At 45.6% G+C, this 17,923-nt stretch overlaps 1 protein-coding gene across 3 annotated transcripts; it reads left to right on the top strand.

Annotated features, from left to right (window-relative positions):
- The first annotated feature begins 5,099 nt into the window (after window positions 1-5,099).
- prdm11 (PR domain containing 11) lies at window positions 5,100-17,626 on the top strand. 3 transcript variants are annotated; one of them, XM_080846992.1, is made up of 8 exons: window positions 5,100-5,277; window positions 6,345-6,444; window positions 6,579-6,676; window positions 6,848-7,107; window positions 7,300-7,364; window positions 8,812-8,999; window positions 10,390-10,926; window positions 12,472-17,626. In XM_080846992.1, the coding sequence occupies exons 2-8, from the start codon at window positions 6,380-6,382 to the stop codon at window positions 14,628-14,630; spliced, it is 3,372 nt and encodes a 1,123-aa protein (XP_080703118.1). In that variant the 5' UTR covers window positions 5,100-5,277; window positions 6,345-6,379; the 3' UTR covers window positions 14,631-17,626. The 3 variants fall into 3 exon arrangements, with proteins under 3 accessions (XP_080703118.1, XP_080703117.1, XP_080703119.1); XM_080846991.1 differs by having other exon boundaries at window positions 6,342-6,444; XM_080846993.1 differs by lacking the exon at window positions 10,390-10,926 and having other exon boundaries at window positions 6,342-6,444.
- Window positions 17,627-17,923: the final 297 nt, after the last annotated feature.

Raw genomic sequence — 17,923 nt, 5'->3', positions numbered from 1 at the left:
TCTTTTTTTTTACATAGAGGTGGAAAAATATGCAGGTCTTCCTAGTCGTCAGAGATACAAGTGCTTTTGTTTCTGTCATTCATTTTTAAAAAGGTGTTGACTGGTGTAGTTTATGCAGGCTGGTCTAGTGGACGCCTCTTGATCAGGCTTCTGAAGAAAGCTTCTGCTGGTTTCTGAACTGCCAAATATTTTTGTATCCAAGTGTAAAAAGGACATGTTCTGTTTATAAGGACCAGGTCAGTCCATAGTTCCCATTGAGATGAGCATGAATGTTGCACTGTCATTGCTAACAACAAATGTGCTTTCCAAAAGTTTCTGTCCTTGTTTGATGGAGATTTTGATGGTAGAGGTGCAGATATTGCAGCCATCTGAAACTAAAGCACAAGCTTGTCAGAAAAAAAAAAAGATTTGGTAAGAGAGATCACACACACACACTTTGAACATTTTCTTTTTTATGGATTTGGCTTCAAGTGTGTATGTGTTTGTTTGAGTAGACCTGTTTGTCGTTTTTTGCAACTTGTTCTGTGCTTGCCAAGAATTCCTCCATGTCCTTAAAGCAGAGAGAAGAGGCCTTGTCCTGACGTTTGTGCACCGTGCAGAGACAACTCCTAATGTTAGTTCACCGTGCAGAGACGACTCCTAATGTTAGTTCACCGTGCAGAGACAACTCCTTACGTTAGTTCACCGTGCAGAGACGACTCCTAATGTTAGTTCACCATGCAGAGACAACTCCTTATGTTAGAGCTGGCGTTAGTTCACCATGCAGAGAATACTTCTTACGTTCCTCCTGATGTTAGTTCACCATGCAGAGAATACTACAGATGTTAGTTCACCATGTAGAGAATACGTCAGGAGCACTCTCCGCACATGAGACTAACGTCAATCATTTCTTAATGTTAGTCCTGTCCTGACGTTAGGCTGTTCCTGATGTTAGACCATTCCTGATGTTAGCCCATTCCTGATATCAGACTAATGATCTTCTGTTCCCGTTCTCCTGATTCTACCTGGCGTTATTCTTATTCCTGATGCTAGTCTGCTCCAGACGTTAATCCTGACGTTAGTCCGGTTCATTCCTGTTCTTAACGTTCCACTGCTGAGTTTCTGACTCTCTCCCCTCCTGTCCCCACAGCTTATCTCTCTGAAGACGATGCCCCCATGTCATAATATCAATATTAGTAATGAATAATAAGTAATAGACCGATAAATATCAGATTCCATGAGGATGTGGACCTCTGTTTGGATTAGCTGTTGCTTTCATTGCTAGACTGGGAAATCTTATAAAGGCCGTTTATGAATTCCCTCCCATCTTAAACTCTATGACAAATATCCTTATCTAACTGTGCCAGAACTAGGTTATATTATTTTTGACCATCTCTATTGTCAGCATCCTGATTTGACAACTTTTTTAAAAACATTTTTATGTTAAAAAGTCACTACAAGCCTGGTGGTGTGTATCATGTTTACATTAATCCATGACCAATTAACATATCGAAAAGAAGAAAAAAAATAATGCTTTTGATCAAGAAGAAGAAGAAAAAAAATGACACAATGATGGCTAACATTGGTCTCCATTTCCCTCAAAATACCATTTCGAGCAGGTTCTTAATGTAATTGCACAATTAAAAAACATTACTAAGAGATGCAACCAGTTGAAATGTAGATACTTGTTGAGTCTGTGTGAAAGGACCATTGGTTGTGTTGAGTTTTGACGTGACCTTTGAACTACGACCTTGAGTTGTGCTTTTTGTGGTTTGTTTGTGTTGAGTGTCTGGTGGCTGAAAGCTGTTGGAAGATGTGCGGTAAACCTGCGCATTCAGTACTGTGAAATGACGACATATCTTCATCTTTTGGCCTGAGTCCAGGCGTCTCTTGTATCTGACCAAGTGTTATGTTGACCTGCTCTGTCCCCCTACCCCGAAACCCTTGCGTTCTCACCCGGAGGCACCCTCACCTTCTCACTTGGAAAAAACATATTCCACGTTTAGGTACCCAGAGTGCCTTGCATCATTCCCTCGGTTTTTCCAGCTGCACTGTGACAAGTCATCTCCGTTTCTCTCAAAGATGCTCGGACAAACCCCCCTCGATCCCTGCCCTTTGTCAGCCCCCCCCCCCCCCCCCTTCCCCCTCTTGTAGAGTTGAGACCTCAAAGCACAACAGCATGTTCACAGATCCGAGGCCATGTGATGAGCTCCTTCATAATGAGCTCTGCAGTCTAAGTGTCGTTGTATTGTTCGGGGTTTGGTTTGAGTTGATTAAAACTGCCTTAAGTTGTTTTTATCCGTAGTGTGAAATATTGTCCAAAATGTCCTAGACTGGGGGTGGCTTAAGGGTCTTAAAGTGTGGTTGATGTGAAGGTCCACGTGACATAGAGGTGCTTAACTTAAGCCACCATCTCTTCAATTTGCAAGATCAAAATCATATTGACAAATGTGAACCTTTTTTAAAAAAAGTGGAAACCACTTTGATGTAATTCATGTAGATATTGACCCTCATTTATGCACTTTTTATACCCCAGGTATTTTAGTTTGTCTCCCCCTCAAAGCGGAGTCCATCAGTGATCCCAGACTCAGATCAGGGAGTTTAATCCCATCTCACCCTCAGGTTCCCAGAGCTGAGATCCTCTCCCCGCCCCGCCCATCTGCAGTCCTGTGGCGTATATATCTGTGGTTCTGAAACATATCAGTGCTCCTGTGTCAGCCTTCATTTTCACGCTTTGTGTACTCAGTCATTTATTTTGGAGAAACTATGATTTGGAATCAGGTGAATTCAGGCTTGGAAGGATCAAATGAAACTGCTCCCTGATTGGATGAGCCTGTTATACCGGGAGCTTCTTCTGTCCAATCAGGACCCTCAGAGAGCATGCCTTTTTTTATGCAAATGTTTTATAGATATTCGTTTCAGGTTTCTGTTGTTTTTAAATATGCATTTTTACTTAAGTTCTTTTTTTTGTAACGCTTTATGCAAAATTTAATTTTTCTCTGTTCACATTCTGGCAGTATAATGCCAAATCTAAAAATGTTAAAAACAGACTTAATCTCTCCTATAGCATTATGATTATTACAACGAACAAAAACATTTGGGACATTGCATCTCTGGAGCCACAAGGCTGGAAACTAACTCCTTTTGCCTATCCTCATGCCGGAATCGTCTGAATGCCATAAACTGTGAAGTGGTCTGTGGGAACAAGTCAACCCAGGGTTCTGTGGGACGGAGTCGACCCAGGGTTCTGTAAGAAAGGAGTAGACCCAGGGTTCTGTGGGACCCAGTCGACCCAGGGTTCTGTAAGAAGGAGTCGACCCAGGGTTCTGTAAGAAGGAGTGGACCCAGGGGTCTGTGCGCGGGCGCCTGACTCTGTGGGGTCTGTGTCCGGGCGCAGGACTCTCGGGTCTGCCTTTGGTGACACTCAGAGCTGAATGTCAGTGTGAGTGGGGGTGGTAGAGGGGGAGGGGTGGTCTTGCGTCTGGTATTGTTGAGTACATTTGTTGTGTTTTTAAAGGAAATTCCAAGTAAAAAAAGAAACCACGCATTCCATTTAACATTTAATTTGTAATGACACCAGTATACCCAAAGAGATTGCAAATGTGCTTTTTTTTTCTTTCTTTTTCTTTTGGTATTAGATGCCTTTTATATGCATTTTAAATACATATCAGTTGACTAGTTTCTTGAGGCACTGTTAATTGTATGCTTTTGCTTACAAGCCATCGTCACGTGATACGTCATCCCTGGGGTAGGGGTGAGAGAATGGTGCATTCACGAGCTGCAGTAGTTGTAGTTTTTCTCCTGAGCGTTTCCTCTCTTGCCTTCTGGGAGAGTAGCCCTCCCTTCCTCGTCTGTGCATTACATGACTTCACTTATTTACTTTTTAAAATGGCATATCGAACTACATTCCACACCTTCTTTATTTACATGTATGTCATTTATTGTGGCCTTCTAGTATTCTTGATGCATTTCATCTGATCTTGTTGTAATACTGTCGACGCCCCCACTGTTGTACAACCTGAGAGCGTGCGTTACCTCGTCTGCAGTACACACAATTGGAGGACTTCTCATGTAAAGTGTGCAAAAAAGAAGAAAGGAAAAAAAAAAATGATTCTGAAAATTCTTCCATTTTGTTTCAACACGGATGGGGATGCATAGTAGCGATATGAATTACACAACGTGGCTCACCTGGTGTGCTGAACTACGTGTAAACTTGTTTATTACACGATCTGAATATTTGTAAAATTGTTTGTATTTTTTCATGATTTTAAAAAGAGATAAGAAGTGTGATTATTTTTTGACTTGTTTCTGTTACAGATCTTTTTTTTTTTCTTTGTTTAGCATTGGCCTGACATTGTGAGTGAACCGCCGGGTTTCTGACCTCTCCTGTTCTCTGTGATAAGTTATTTGTATGCAGTGTTTAGGAAATACTGTAGGGAACGTGGGAAGAAGTTGATATTAGGAGCATTTGATCAATTTGTATTTATTTATTTTATCATTTTGTTAATAAATTGTTAAAATGAAGTCTGACTGTTTTCGTGTTGTGGTCTTTTCGGCCTGTCCTGATGTGTAATGTGTAACCGCAATGCCCATGATAGATCACTTTCTCTACTACTGGGATCTGTATGGCTGCACTGGCTCGGAATGTCATTTGAGATCATACCAGTGGTAGTTCTGTACCGATAGCCCACCACAAACAAGTTCGAAATTTCGTTCTGCATTTACTTGAAAAAGTCACTTTTTCGTGCCAAAATTAAATGGATTTTACTCTGCTCACCTGGACTGACATTTTTCCTCATCTGAAAGCAATCTGCAGGTTTCACGAGTTTGTGAGATCTGTAGCCTGATATAAATAAGCGCGCCCTCAGACTGTCACTTGGGTCGGGGTGAACTTGCCCACCCTGCAACCCAATAAGTTTATGTCTATCTGTTGCAGGGTGCAGCTTACGTGAGACCTGTCAGCTATATGTAGCCTCCCAAAGCCAGTTAAACCTTGAGATGCTGGGAGGTTTCAAACCGAATTTATCCTCCATCCATCATAACTCCGCGGTTTTACACTCAAGTTGCTTTCTTCCGTTTTCCATGTCATTTCCTGTAATAAAAAGATGGTGGTCAAAGCAGAGAGAAGCAGCTGACTCGTTACAATAATTTGAAATGATAAACTTTACATCGCCCTGGACTAGTAAAACCAAACATTGCCATTGCGTCACCGGCCGGATTGACCGAGCGCAAAGCTCTGAGGTCGTGCATTAGAAAGTCCTGCACAGACCCCCCGACGGACTGCGGACTCGACAGAAGGTGAGCTTGTCTTACTAGCCAATGTGGCCAATGAAAATGGCTTCCGAAAGCGTTAGGCAAATTGCCAATTGCCTGCAGACTGGAATCGAGGAAATTTTATGTTGACGCGCAGCTGTCAATGGTTCATTACCACTCTTGACAGATTCATATCCATTGCGGAGTTTGCTGATTGTTTCACGGCAACAACAAACTTTCGAGGTGAAATGCAAGTTTGCTTTTTAGGATCATTGTTGCCCCATTTGTTTCGCTTCGAGCTTGTCGTCAATGTAATATACGGTCTGCTCTGAGTGACGGTAATAAGGACCAATCACAGACTAGTTTTTGATAAGAAAGACCTATCGTGATTCAGATTTGCAGTGCAAATGTTTTGGATGTCGATTTTTTTTTAGAGAGAGTCAGCAGCATCGCGATGCACGGCTACAGAGGGTGCCAGACTTACTCGGCTGCAGAGCTTAATATCTTTTGCACCAAATATCATGTCAGCGTTTAATATGGAGCCTCTAAGTAGGCTACTGTAATCTTCTGCGGTGTCTCTGCAATAGGCTGACGTTAATTTGTGAAGAGCATTGCTAGGCACTGAAACATGTTAAAATTCCTACAAGTACTTCCTGTGTGTATAGGAACAGAGCAAACCTGGGGGGATTTTCATGTCCAATCACAATCTGTTTCTGGGAGTGAGAAGGACCCTCTTGTTTTTAACTGAGGTGAATACTGAGGTTACCCCAAGTTTACCTTTCCATTCAGAAGTTGAAAGGGCTTCATTACTTGCTTGGGATCGCTCCAAACTACGATTTCAGGCAGTGACATGTACATTATGTTAGTCTGTCTCTCCATATATGAGTGTGTGGTAATGTGTTTTATGTGTCATAATCATAATCATAATTAGATTTTATTGGCCAAGTTAGTTTGCACATGGAATTTGTCATGGTGCAGTGGCTCTCACTGTGCTTACACATAATACTCAAAATATACAACACAACACAAAACAATACAACAGTGCAAAACAATACAACACATTTGTGTGTACGAGTGAAAGAGATTATCACTTTAGCCTACTCCCTCAGCAGAGATGATGAACTAACTGACCCAGGGTATCCCCGACATGACTGACACCACCACCTTCGGCTCTGGCCCATCTCCAGAGAAAGACATGGACTCCACCACAAGGTGAGACATCTACAGAGAGTCTGTGAAGTGTGAGTGAAGAGTGTTTGATGAAGCGCCTCTGTAGGCAGTTCAGTAAGGATGTGCGAGTCCGATGACGTGTTGTGTGCAGTCAATGATGTGATGTTCCTCTACAGCACCATCAGGGAAAACTCTTTAGAAGAACCGAGCAAGAAGCTGAAAGTGGACCATGAGCGCTGTACCTCAGAGAATCAACAGGGTGTCGATTTCTGGTGTAAGAAGCTTCCTTTTCTCACTGAATAAAGTTCACAATTTATAATGACTCTAGTTCACCATTTACGTGGAATATGGTCCACCATCTGCAATGAGTTTAGATCTCCATTTCCACTTAATCTATTTCTCTATTTGTGTGTGTGTGTGTGTGTGTGTTTCTGTGTGTGTGTAGTCTGTGAAGAATGTAAGGAGTTCTTTCTGGAGGAGTGTCCGTCCCACGGCCCCCCCGTGTTTGTGCCGGACACTCCCGTGGATGTGGGGGTGTGTAACCGCGCAGCGCTGACCGTGCCCTCGGGCATCGAGCTGGTGCGGGAGGGGGGCGAAGTGGACGTTTGCTGCATGGACGAGGACATCCCCAAGGGGGCGCTGTTCGGCCCTTACCAGGGCGAGATGGTGTCCCACAACCAGTTGTCTGGCTCCTCCTGTTGGATGGTAGGTGCAGGGTTAGGGTCAGGCCCACACTAGATAAGGGACAAAGGGAATGTGGATTATGAAAAAAATATAAAATATGCATGTGGGACACAGAAAACATATTGTTTATTTATGAATTCAGTACATCGTGACAACTGAAGTTGTAGCAGGGCTTTGAAATGGATGACCTCCCACACTGTGTTTTCTTTTCAGGTCGTCGACAAGAACACATATAAATGCATTGATGGCAGTGATGAATCTAAAGCCAACTGGATGAGGTGTGTGTATATATTTACACTTGGCCATCCATAACCATGTTATAATATATATTATACGATTCAAGGGGGGAACGATTCAAGAGCATTCCATTGCAATAAGGCAAATGTGTGTTGAGTTGCTCCAATCAGGGAATGGTTACAATCAAGAAAACAGCTGCTCGCCTTCAAATGCCCATATAAATATAAAAAATATAGATATAAGTGCTGTCATTTAAAAACAATCATGAAGCAGCCTGGAAGAGGACACAAGGTTATTTTGTCAGCAGCCATAGTGAGGCGAATGATCAGAGAACATTTCCAAAGACCCCAGACACCACAGAGTCGGGTAGCATCTCGGGGTCCCAAGGAGCCACGCACTGAAAACACTTTGCTATCTGACCAGTAGGTCGTGCATGGGATGAGAAGTGTTGTCCATTATGTGGAGCAGGTTGTGCAATATCCTCCTCTCCACGACCAACTCTAGGGGCTCCAGATCAGTCCCCAGCACAGAGCAGTCCCCAGCACAGAGCAGTCCCCACCGCAGAGCAGTCCCCAGCACAGAGTAGTCCCAGCACAGAGTAGTCCCCAGCACAGAGTAGTCCCCAGCACAGAGCAGTCCCCAGCACAGATCAGTCCCCAGCACAGAGCAGTCCCCAGGACAGAGCAGTCCCCAGCACAGAGTAGTCCCCAGCACAGAGTAGTCCCCAGCACAGAGCAGTCCCCAGCACAGAGTAGTCCCCAGCACAGAGTAGTCCCCAGCACAGAGTAGTCCCCAGCACAGAGTAGTCCCCAGCACAGAGCAGTCCCCAGCACAGAGTAGGCCCCAGCACAGAGTAGTCCCCAGCACAGAGCAGTCCCCAGCACAGAGCAGTCCCCAGCACAGAGTAGTCCCCAGCACAGAGTAGTCCCCAGCACAGAGTAGTCCCCAGCACAGAGCAGTCCCCAGCACAGAGCAGTCCCCAGCACAGAGCCAGCCTTCTTTATCATCTTGTTCAGTTTCTTAGTGTTTCTGGCTCTGATGCTGCTGCTTTAACAGATGGCTGCAAAGAAAATTGCACTTGCCAGAACAGACTGGTAGAAGATCTGCAACCTATTGCTCCACATATTAAAGGACCTAAGCTTCTCCAAGAAGTAGATTCTGCTCGGTCCCTTGTAGTAGACAGCCTCAGTGGTATATTTTCAGTCCAGAGATGTTTCAGGAATCAGTGATGTGAACAGTGCTCTGATCTAATTACTACAGTAAATATGACTCAGCAAGTAGGAATCTAATTACAGCGGTAATATGACCCAGCAAGTTGGAATCTAATTAGAGGCGTAAATATGACTCAGCAGATAGGACTAGGGATTTTAGTGGCTTTAGTGTTGGAATCCTTTGCTGGAATGGTTCTATTAAAGTGGCACTGACATCAGGAATGCCGTGAGCAAGAGTAATGACTGTTGTTACATTGCTCTACTCCGTTGGTGGCAGGTTCGTCCGGAGTTCGTCCGACGGAGATGAGCAGAATCTGAGTGCCTTCCAGCACGGGGAACACATCTACTTCCGCGTGTGCCGTCCGCTGGGGTCGGGGGAGCGTCTACGCGTCTGGTACAGCGAGGACTACCTGAAGAGGCTGCAGGGCGTATCACAGGACAGAATCATCCGGAACCTGGATTCTGGTAAGACAGCGCCTCCTTTTGCAGACAGTGATGTTTTGATTCCTTAACTCAGATGATTGTCCTTGCATTTCTGAATGAAAGTGTTGGTATTTGTCTACGTTGATAAAAACACAGTGATTATCACATAAGCCCATGCAACTTGTAGTATGTATTACTGTAGTTACGACTGCAAACCCTTGTGCTTGTGACTGTCATTGCCTTAATTTGGACATTGGGACTGTGTCTGGTCTGGAAATGTCATGCCTCTATGCCTGTGCAGTGAAATGAAGAAAGTCTGATGGATGTTTACATTTCACACATACATGAGTCTGAGCAGTTAAAGGACGTTTACATTTCACCCCTACATGAGTCTGAGCTGCTAAAGGACGTTTACATTTCACACCTACATGAGTCTGAGCTGCTAAAGGACGTTTACATTTCACACCTTCATGAGTCTGAGCTGCTAAAGGACGTTTACATTTCACACCTTCATGAGTCTGAGCTGCTAAAGGACATTTACACTTCACACCTACATGAGTCTGAGCAGCTGACTGCACTGGTCGGCCCTGTAGCAGCCAATGATGTAACAACTACAGATAATCCAATAGCTATCAGTGATGTCATAACTATAAGTGATGTCATACCTATCAGTAATAAATTAACTTCCGTCCGTGTAATAACTACCCATAATGCACCAACTACCAATAATAATGCACCAACTACCAACTACTGATCATGTTATTACTATCATAAAAATGACAAACTATCAATAATGCAACTACTACCGATCAGTTGATGATTGCCAATCATTTAATAACTATCAATATAACAAATATCAATAATATGAGAATTATATTATAACAACTGATAATGTAATAACGACTGATCGTCTCAGCCAGTCCCCTCTGTGTTTCATCAACATGTTTGATGTAAGACTCTAGAGACACAAGTTCAGGCATAGCTCTGTCTATGGCCAGAGGTGAAGCATCCTTACAGTTTGACAACTAGCTGGTCCAGTTAAGCGTATATGAGATCCTGTATAAGTGCAGATGGCGTGATCAAAATTTCATTTTGTTTCATTTTTTAAAATACGCCACTGTGGCCCATCAGTGTAGCTGTGTAGACCATCACTTTCAAGCCATTAAGTCTGATGCCTTTAATCTAGCTCAGTATTTCATCCTAGTTCCTAGAAATGTCGCTTAGCAGGACAGTTTACATTTAAATCAGCTACACAGAAGAAAGCTTCCTGAGCAAGGTGATGAAGGTGAGTGTTGTCAGTTGTCTCATTATCAAACTTTGTCACCATTCTTGTTTGTTTTTATGTAAGCAGAGATTCATATTGATGAGAGACATCTTGTCCTTGCCTTTGCTCAGGATGATTTATAAACATCACGTCCCTCTTACTGTGCAGGGGCTGTGAAATCTGAGGAACCAGCTCAGAACCCAGACGACAATAAAGGGCCGGTAGCTCAGAACCCAGACGAAAGCAAAGGTCCGGTGCTCAGATCTGCGCTGCACGGCCGCAGAGGCCTGACCAAGCACAGCGCGGAGGAAGGGGACGGCCAGCCTCAGCCCAAGAGGAAGAAGATCGACCTCATCTTCAAAGACGTTCTGGAGGCGTCTCTGGAGGCTTCGCCGAGTGAGGAGAACCCCCTGAACAGCCCCTTCTCCCTGAGGAAGACCCGCGGTGGTCATGCCAGCCCTCACGTCCGCCACTCCCCCCCCGGCTCCGCTCTGCCCCCGCTGGAGCTGGATTCCAAGGAGGGGGGGTTTGACCTGAGCTGTCTGAAGACGGAGGAGGGGGACGCCTCCACCTCCTTCTGCACCAACTGCGTGAAGCTGAGGCGGAGGATCCGCGAGCTGGAGGCGGAGCTACAGCGCCTGAGGGGAGAGGAGAGGGCGGAGCCAGCAGCCCATCCTGGGCATCACTGTGGGAATGACCTGACAGGTTAGTGGCCAAGCCCACAAGCAACACTGCATTCAACACTCAGATTAACACTCAGCCCAACACTGCATTCAACACTCATATTAACACTCAGCCCAACACTGCATTCAACACTCAGATTAACACTCAGCCCAACACTGCATTCAACATTCAGATTAACACTCACCCCAACACTGCATTCAACACTCAGCTCAACACTCAGCCCAACACTGCATTCAACATTCAGATTAACACTCACCCCAACACTGCATTTAACACTCAGCCCAACACTGCATTCAACACTCAACCCAACACTCAACCCAACACTGCATTCAACACCCAACCCAACACTGCATTCAACACTCAACCCAACACTGCATTCAACATTCAGCCCAACACTGCATTCAACACTCAACCCAACACTGCATTCAACACTCAACCCAACACTGCATTCAACACTCAACCCAACACTGCATTCAACACCCAACCCAACACTGCATTCAACACTCAACCCAACACTGCATTCAACACTCAACCCAACACTGCATTCAACACTCAACCCAACACTGCATTCAACACCCAACCCAACACTCAACCCAACACTCAACCCAACACCCAACCCAACACTAAACCCAAGTCTAAGCCCAACACTAAGACCAACTCTAAGACCAACATTAACCTTACACTTACCCAGCAATCAGTAATGAGGTGCTCTTCTCATTCCTTAATTTCTTCTTTGCTTCACAGACAGTTGTCCTGGTGGCTTCTATAAATAATGGATTATATTTTTCAGCAATGTTCAGTTTAATCTTTTTCCATCTGTATTTCTGGACTTCAACAAAGATTTTATCTCATTACCTTTAATAAACCTACTGGTCTCTTTGGTTTTACTGTATGTTGGTAGATTACTGCAGTTGTCAGTACAGTTATTTGTATTGTTTGTAGCTAATGTATAGTGTATATATAATGCTTCAGTGCTCAGATATTTCAGATATTTTCTATTTGCTGTTGATCTGTGTTCTGTCATGTTAAAACTGTATAAACTTGATCCTCTGTTAATTTTAACTGCACAATTAAATTCTGTATCCGTGGCTACTTCACCTTGGGCTCTCATTTCATTGGCTATTTGAAAAGAACACATGCTTTAACTGCTCTCAGTTCATTGGCTATTTGAAAAGAACACATGCTTTAGCTGCTCTCAGTTCATTGGCTATTTGAAAAGAACATATGCTTTAACTGCTCTCAGTTCATTGGCTATTTGAAAAGAACACATGCTTTAGCTGCTCTCAGTTCATTGGCTATTTGAAAAGAAAACGTGCTTTTACTGCTCTTAGTTCATTGGCTATTTGAAAAGAACATGTGCTTTAACTGTCAATGTACCTCAGCTGATTTCTGCATCTGCAAGAGGTCATTTGGGTACCTGCCATTCTAACCATAACCAACTGTCACTCTTTTTTTAGTTTCACCTCAGAAATATCAGTGTGTAACTGTAACCTAATGTTTAAAAAATAGCACATTTAAAAAAGATTGTGTGTGTGTGTCTGTGTATGTGTGTGTGTGTGTTTGCAGTGGCGGAGGCCCTAACTCCTGTCCCAGTGGCGATGGAGGAGGATGACCCAGACGTCGACTCCGCCGACGAATCCTTCTCTGCCGACCTCATCGTCGCCGTAGACGACACCACCAAGCTGTCGGTTGGGCCGGGTCGCCGGATCCGGCGCTTCAAGCAGGAGTGGCTGAAGAAGTTCTGGTTCCTGCGCTACTCGCCGACCCTGAACGAGATGTGGTGCCACGTGTGTCGGCAGTACACCGTCCAATCGTCTCGCACCTCCGCCTTCATCATCGGCTCCAAGCAGTTCAAGATCCACACCATCAAGCTCCACAGCCAGAGCAACCTGCACAAGAAGTGTCTGCAGCTCTACAAGCTGCGTATGCATCCCGAGAAGACGGAGGAAATGTGCCGCAACATGATGCTGCTCTTCAACGCCGCGTACCACCTGGCCATCGAGGGCCGGCCCTTCTCTGACCTCCGACCCCTGGCGGAGCTGCTGAAGAAGTGCGAGCTGAAGGTGGTGGACCAGTACATGAATGAGGGCGACTGCCAGATCCTCGTCCACCACATCGCACGGGCCTTCAAGGAGGACCTGGCCGAGCGGCTGCGCCTGTCCCCGTTCCTCAGCGTCATCATGGACGGTCAGCACGAGGACCAGCTGGCCGACACCGTGGCCGTGTACGTGCAGTTCCTGACCAGCGAGGGCGCCCCGGCAACCGAGTTCCTATCCCTGCAGAGGCTGGCGGGGGGCGCCGGCGCGGAGGGCTACGTCCAGGCCGTGGACCGCGCCTTCGCCGTTGTGGGGCTCCGGCTGCAGGAGAAGCTCCTGGTGGGGCTGGGGATCGACGGAGCGAACATCCCCTCCAGCCTCCGGGCCAACATCTACGTCAGCCTGCGTAAGGCGGCGCCCTGGGTGCTGTGTCTGCCCGTCATGGTCCACCGACCCCAGCTGGAGGTGCTGGACGCCATCAGTGGGAAGGAGCTGTGCTGCCTGGAGGAGCTCGAGAGCAACCTGAAGCAGCTGCTGGGCTTCTACCGCTACTCGCCCCGCATGCTGCTGGAGCTCCGCGCCACCGCGCCCACGCTCTGCGAGGAGGCCGAGTTCCTCGGGGACATCCGGGCCGTGCGCTGGATCATCGGCGAGCCCAACGTCCTGAACGCGCTGATCAAGGACTACCTGGAGGTGGTGGCTCACCTGAAGGACATCAGCGGCCAGACGCAGAGGGCCGACTCGGCCGCCATCGCTCTGGCGCTGCTGCAGTTCCTCATGGACTACCAGTCCGTCAAGCTGATCTACTTCCTGCTGGACGTGATCGCGGTGCTCTCTCGCCTCGCCTTCGTCTTCCAGGGCGACTACCTGCTGGTGTCGCAGGTGGACGCCAGGATCGAGGAGGCCATCCAGGAGATCGGCCAGCTGGTGGACGCGCCCGGCGAATACCTGCAGGAGTTCGAGGAGAACTTCCGCGAGAGCTTCAACGGCGTGGACCTGAAGAACCTGCGCGTGGCCGAGTCCAAGTTCCAGTCCATCCGCGAGAAGATCTGCCAGAAGAGCCAGAGCGTCCTCGCCCAGAGGTTCGACCCGCAGAGCCGGCCCGTGGTGAAGGCCTGCCAGGTGCTGGACCTTGCCACCTGGCCCCGTGGCAGGGACGACCTGCAGGCGTTCGGCGAGGAGGAGATCCTCCTGATCTTCGACCACCTGGAGACCATCCCCTCTGTGGGGTGCGAGACGCCGCACGAGCGCCTGGACGCGCGCGGCAGCCTGGCGCTGGAGTGGAGGGACCTGAAGGCCGACTACTTCAGCACGAGCGGCTTCAGGGAGGTGGTGGGCCACATCTGCAGGCACCGGCAGCGCTTCCCGCTGCTGCATCAGCTCCTGCAGGTGGTGCGCGTGCTGCCTAGCTCCTCGACCTACTGCGACAAGGGCCGCGGCTCGCTGCAGAAGCTGCGCCGGAACAGTCGCTCGCGACTCGCGCTGGAGCAGATCAACGACCTGCTCACCCTCGCCGTCAACGGCCCGCCCGTCGCCAACTTTGACGGCAAGCGCCCGCTCGACAGCTGGTTCGAGGAGAAGTCGGGGAGCAGCTACTCCATCTCCGCCGACGTGCTGAGCAGGATGTCCGCCTCCGACCAGAAGTCTCTCCTGCAGGGGGCGGAGGTGAGCTTCTACCCCGACTGTTGAGAGCGAAGGTTCAAGTGACTGTGTTCCAAAAAGCCATCCCATTTGTTAAAAAAAACTGATCAGACCTACGTGTGATTGGCCAGGGTATCAGGAGCTGGCCATGCTGCTATAATGGTTTGATCAAAGTCTCTTTAAGAGACACCTTCTGTTATTTGTTGAACATGTCGAACAGAGGCAAGCACATGTACAGCTAAACTCTACGCTGTGTGAATCCTGTCCAGCCCCTAAGAGTGACAATCCACTTAGAACATGTGTACACATCAGAGAATGCAGTCAGAGTTAGAATGTTTCACAGCACTCTGCTGAGCCTGTTGGTTCAATCTTAGCGTTCCCTTCTGTGTTGTTAAAACGTTTTTAAAGGTTTTTGCCATTTCATTGCCAGAACATTTACAAGAGTGGGGTTTTCCCCTCTGCACACCCAGTTTTGGGAAAAACTAAAATCCACTTAGTCTGTTAATCTTCAGCACTTAATCACTGGTATTTGCCAGTTTTTGTACAGATAACACTTACTTCATATTCCAGTGACTACAACTGGTCTTGAATCTTCATTGTTAGCAATAGCTTGCAAGATGATTTCGTTCAAACCATTAAGTTGAAGTTTAGTTAAATTAGCATTTAACAATGTATACAATTAATTTGGCTTTATCTCATATTATATAAGTGTTTTATAAATATAGTGTTGTGTAAAGTCCATTTAACTGTTGTTTGTTTGTTTGAATATCTATGGTTAAAACTTTTAAGCTGGGAATGTGCCAATAACCATGCAGTATGCAACTTCATGCCAATGCTGAACATGACAAGAGCTCAAGAGCATTGCTAATGCTAAAGTGTCATGTTTGATCACGTGTTTGCTATATTATTCCTACTATACTGTTATTATGCTTACTTTATTAATATTATTTTTATTGTTAATATAATTTGCAAAGACAAACACATTATGATTGTGCCAGCTGTCTATAAGGTCTTTCAATACAAGTAGGCGGAATGTATCATTTCGTTGTTATAATATGACCAACCTCATAGAAATCTTTATTTTGCAAATGTCAAGTTTAATTCTCGTCATTATACTGCATTAGCCATACAAACAGTTTGGTATGGTGCCCTGTCTCCTCTGATTGTAAAATCCCCAAAGAATGTTGGGATCATGCCTGTATCGTAAGCTGTGCAAAGCACTGGTCTTGCAAAGTGAACACAGAAGTCAAGACAGCCAGTGTTTATTTGTTTTGTTTGAGTCCAGTCCATTAAGAATAGCATTGCTCTTACAAGCGAAACAAATGAGGCTTTCCTCAGTGTTTATACGTTTTCTTTGAGTCCAGTCCTATAAGAATAGCAGCGCTCTTACAAGTGAGATACATAAGGCTTCCCTCTGGCCTTGCCTGAGTGGCCAGAGTTCAAAGTTCAGAGTTCAGTTTTAGAGTGAGAGTGAGACGCTAAAGCAGATCTTTAGTCTTTCTGTTACAGGCGCTCCTTTGATTTAGTCATGCCATTATATCAATGCCAAACATAATAAGAATTTGATGTGAAATGTCGGTATAATTCAATTTAATTTTACGGAATGTAGCAAATTATGAGGAACTGGTTGTATGTGTGTGTGTGACATGAATGTGAATGTGGTAAATGGAATCAGTTGTCATGTTGCTTGAGTCCGCTGGACATGGTTAGGAATAATACACAAAGGAAGGCTTTTTGTCCCGCTTGCCCAGCATGATATTCAATGGTGCATCGGCTTTCATGGCTACAGCAGTCTGATGGATGGATTGATCCGGAATGAATGGAACAGCAGTCCAATGGGTGACGTGCAGACAGTCATGCTTGGGGAAAATGTGACCGTGTTCTTAAGCGCTAAATGCCATTCAAAGGCATACCACGTTTTGGTTCAAAAAGATTGTTATTATGTGTGTTTACAGTTTTTATTTTTTTTCATTTTGCCTTATTGGTCTTGTTTGTCATTCTTCATATGGACATGAATAGAGAAAGAGAGAGAGAGAGAGGGAGAGCGAGAGAGAGAGCGAGAGAGCACTCCACCAAATGGCCTCACTCTTCATGTGCTTCTGTGCTGGTTGGTGGTGATGGTAATAGTGATGTGATTTGCTATCGGATGGTAAGACTAGACTATTACCTCACAGTGAGGTATGCCAGTGAGTGGAACAGATCTGTGACCTTCTGAAGACATTACTCTCCCATCAGTGTTTGTGTGAGGTCTGGGATGCTGAGGTGTCCCCTCCGCAGATGGCTGGCTTATGTCTGTGTAGAGGAAGCTTTGCCTCACGCTGAGGAGGCAGCAGTTCTTTAAAAGTGCAGGAAGCGTGAGGCTTGGTTGGGGCAGGAGGGCTCAGTAAAGCCATTTGAACTCTGAATGTCGAAGGAGATTAAACTTAAATGGCAGTTCAGACCAGTCATTTATGGGTTAATGTCCTCCTGGTTTGCCATCATATTGCACCTTTATGCATTTTACTATACTTTGTTATATCTGTACCAAACGTCTGTCCATTGTTGATTTTATTGATCATAATCTGATTTTTGTGACCATATTGCATTTCTGTTTTCTTTTATTGATACATATGATTTTTTCCTGTGTTATTTTTATACTTCATACAAATTGTGAATTTTACAGAATGTTTAGAAGTTCTCATACAATGAGCCAAAACAAAGCAGTGAACTCGATCTGTATAAACCATATATATGTGTCTGAAAATGAATATATATCAGAGTGAAAATGCCAAATGATCATCTTTAATGAACAGATGCACAGTTCACACTGTTGAAGAGCCGGTTCAGTGATGCCAATGCAGTAACCCAGGACAACCAGCTCCATGTTCTCACCTTGAACTATTCCCTGACAGGGTGGCAGACCATGCAGTCCATTCATCTTCTTCTAAGTGTAGTAACACCTTTCTGTATTACCTGTTTGAAATCACACTGGATATGCATAACTCTCAACTATGTGAACATGGATGTATGAGGTCATTACTGGGTCATGTGGAGATGTTCTTTATACCCACTCAAATAATGCTTTAATAAAACAGTTTTGTATTTTATCTGTGTGTGCAGCGTCATTGTCTAGTTAATGTGTCCCGTAATGAACAGCAAAGCTTCCGAGCTGTAAGGGCCTAGTCATGGGAGATGTTTACAGAAGAAAAGTCTAGTCTTAGTCTTGGTTCTAGTCATGGGAGATGTTTACAGAAGAAATGTCTAGTCTTAGTCTTGGTTATAGTCATGGGAGATGTTGCCAGAAGAAGAGTCTAGTCTTAATCTTGGTTCTAGTCATGAGATGTTGCCAGGAGAATAGTCTA

This window comes from Sprattus sprattus (genome assembly GCF_963457725.1).
Source record: "Sprattus sprattus genome assembly, chromosome: 11".
Classification (NCBI taxonomy): Eukaryota; Metazoa; Chordata; class Actinopteri; order Clupeiformes; family Clupeidae; genus Sprattus; species Sprattus sprattus.
This window is presented reverse-complemented; position numbering and strand designations above follow the sequence as displayed.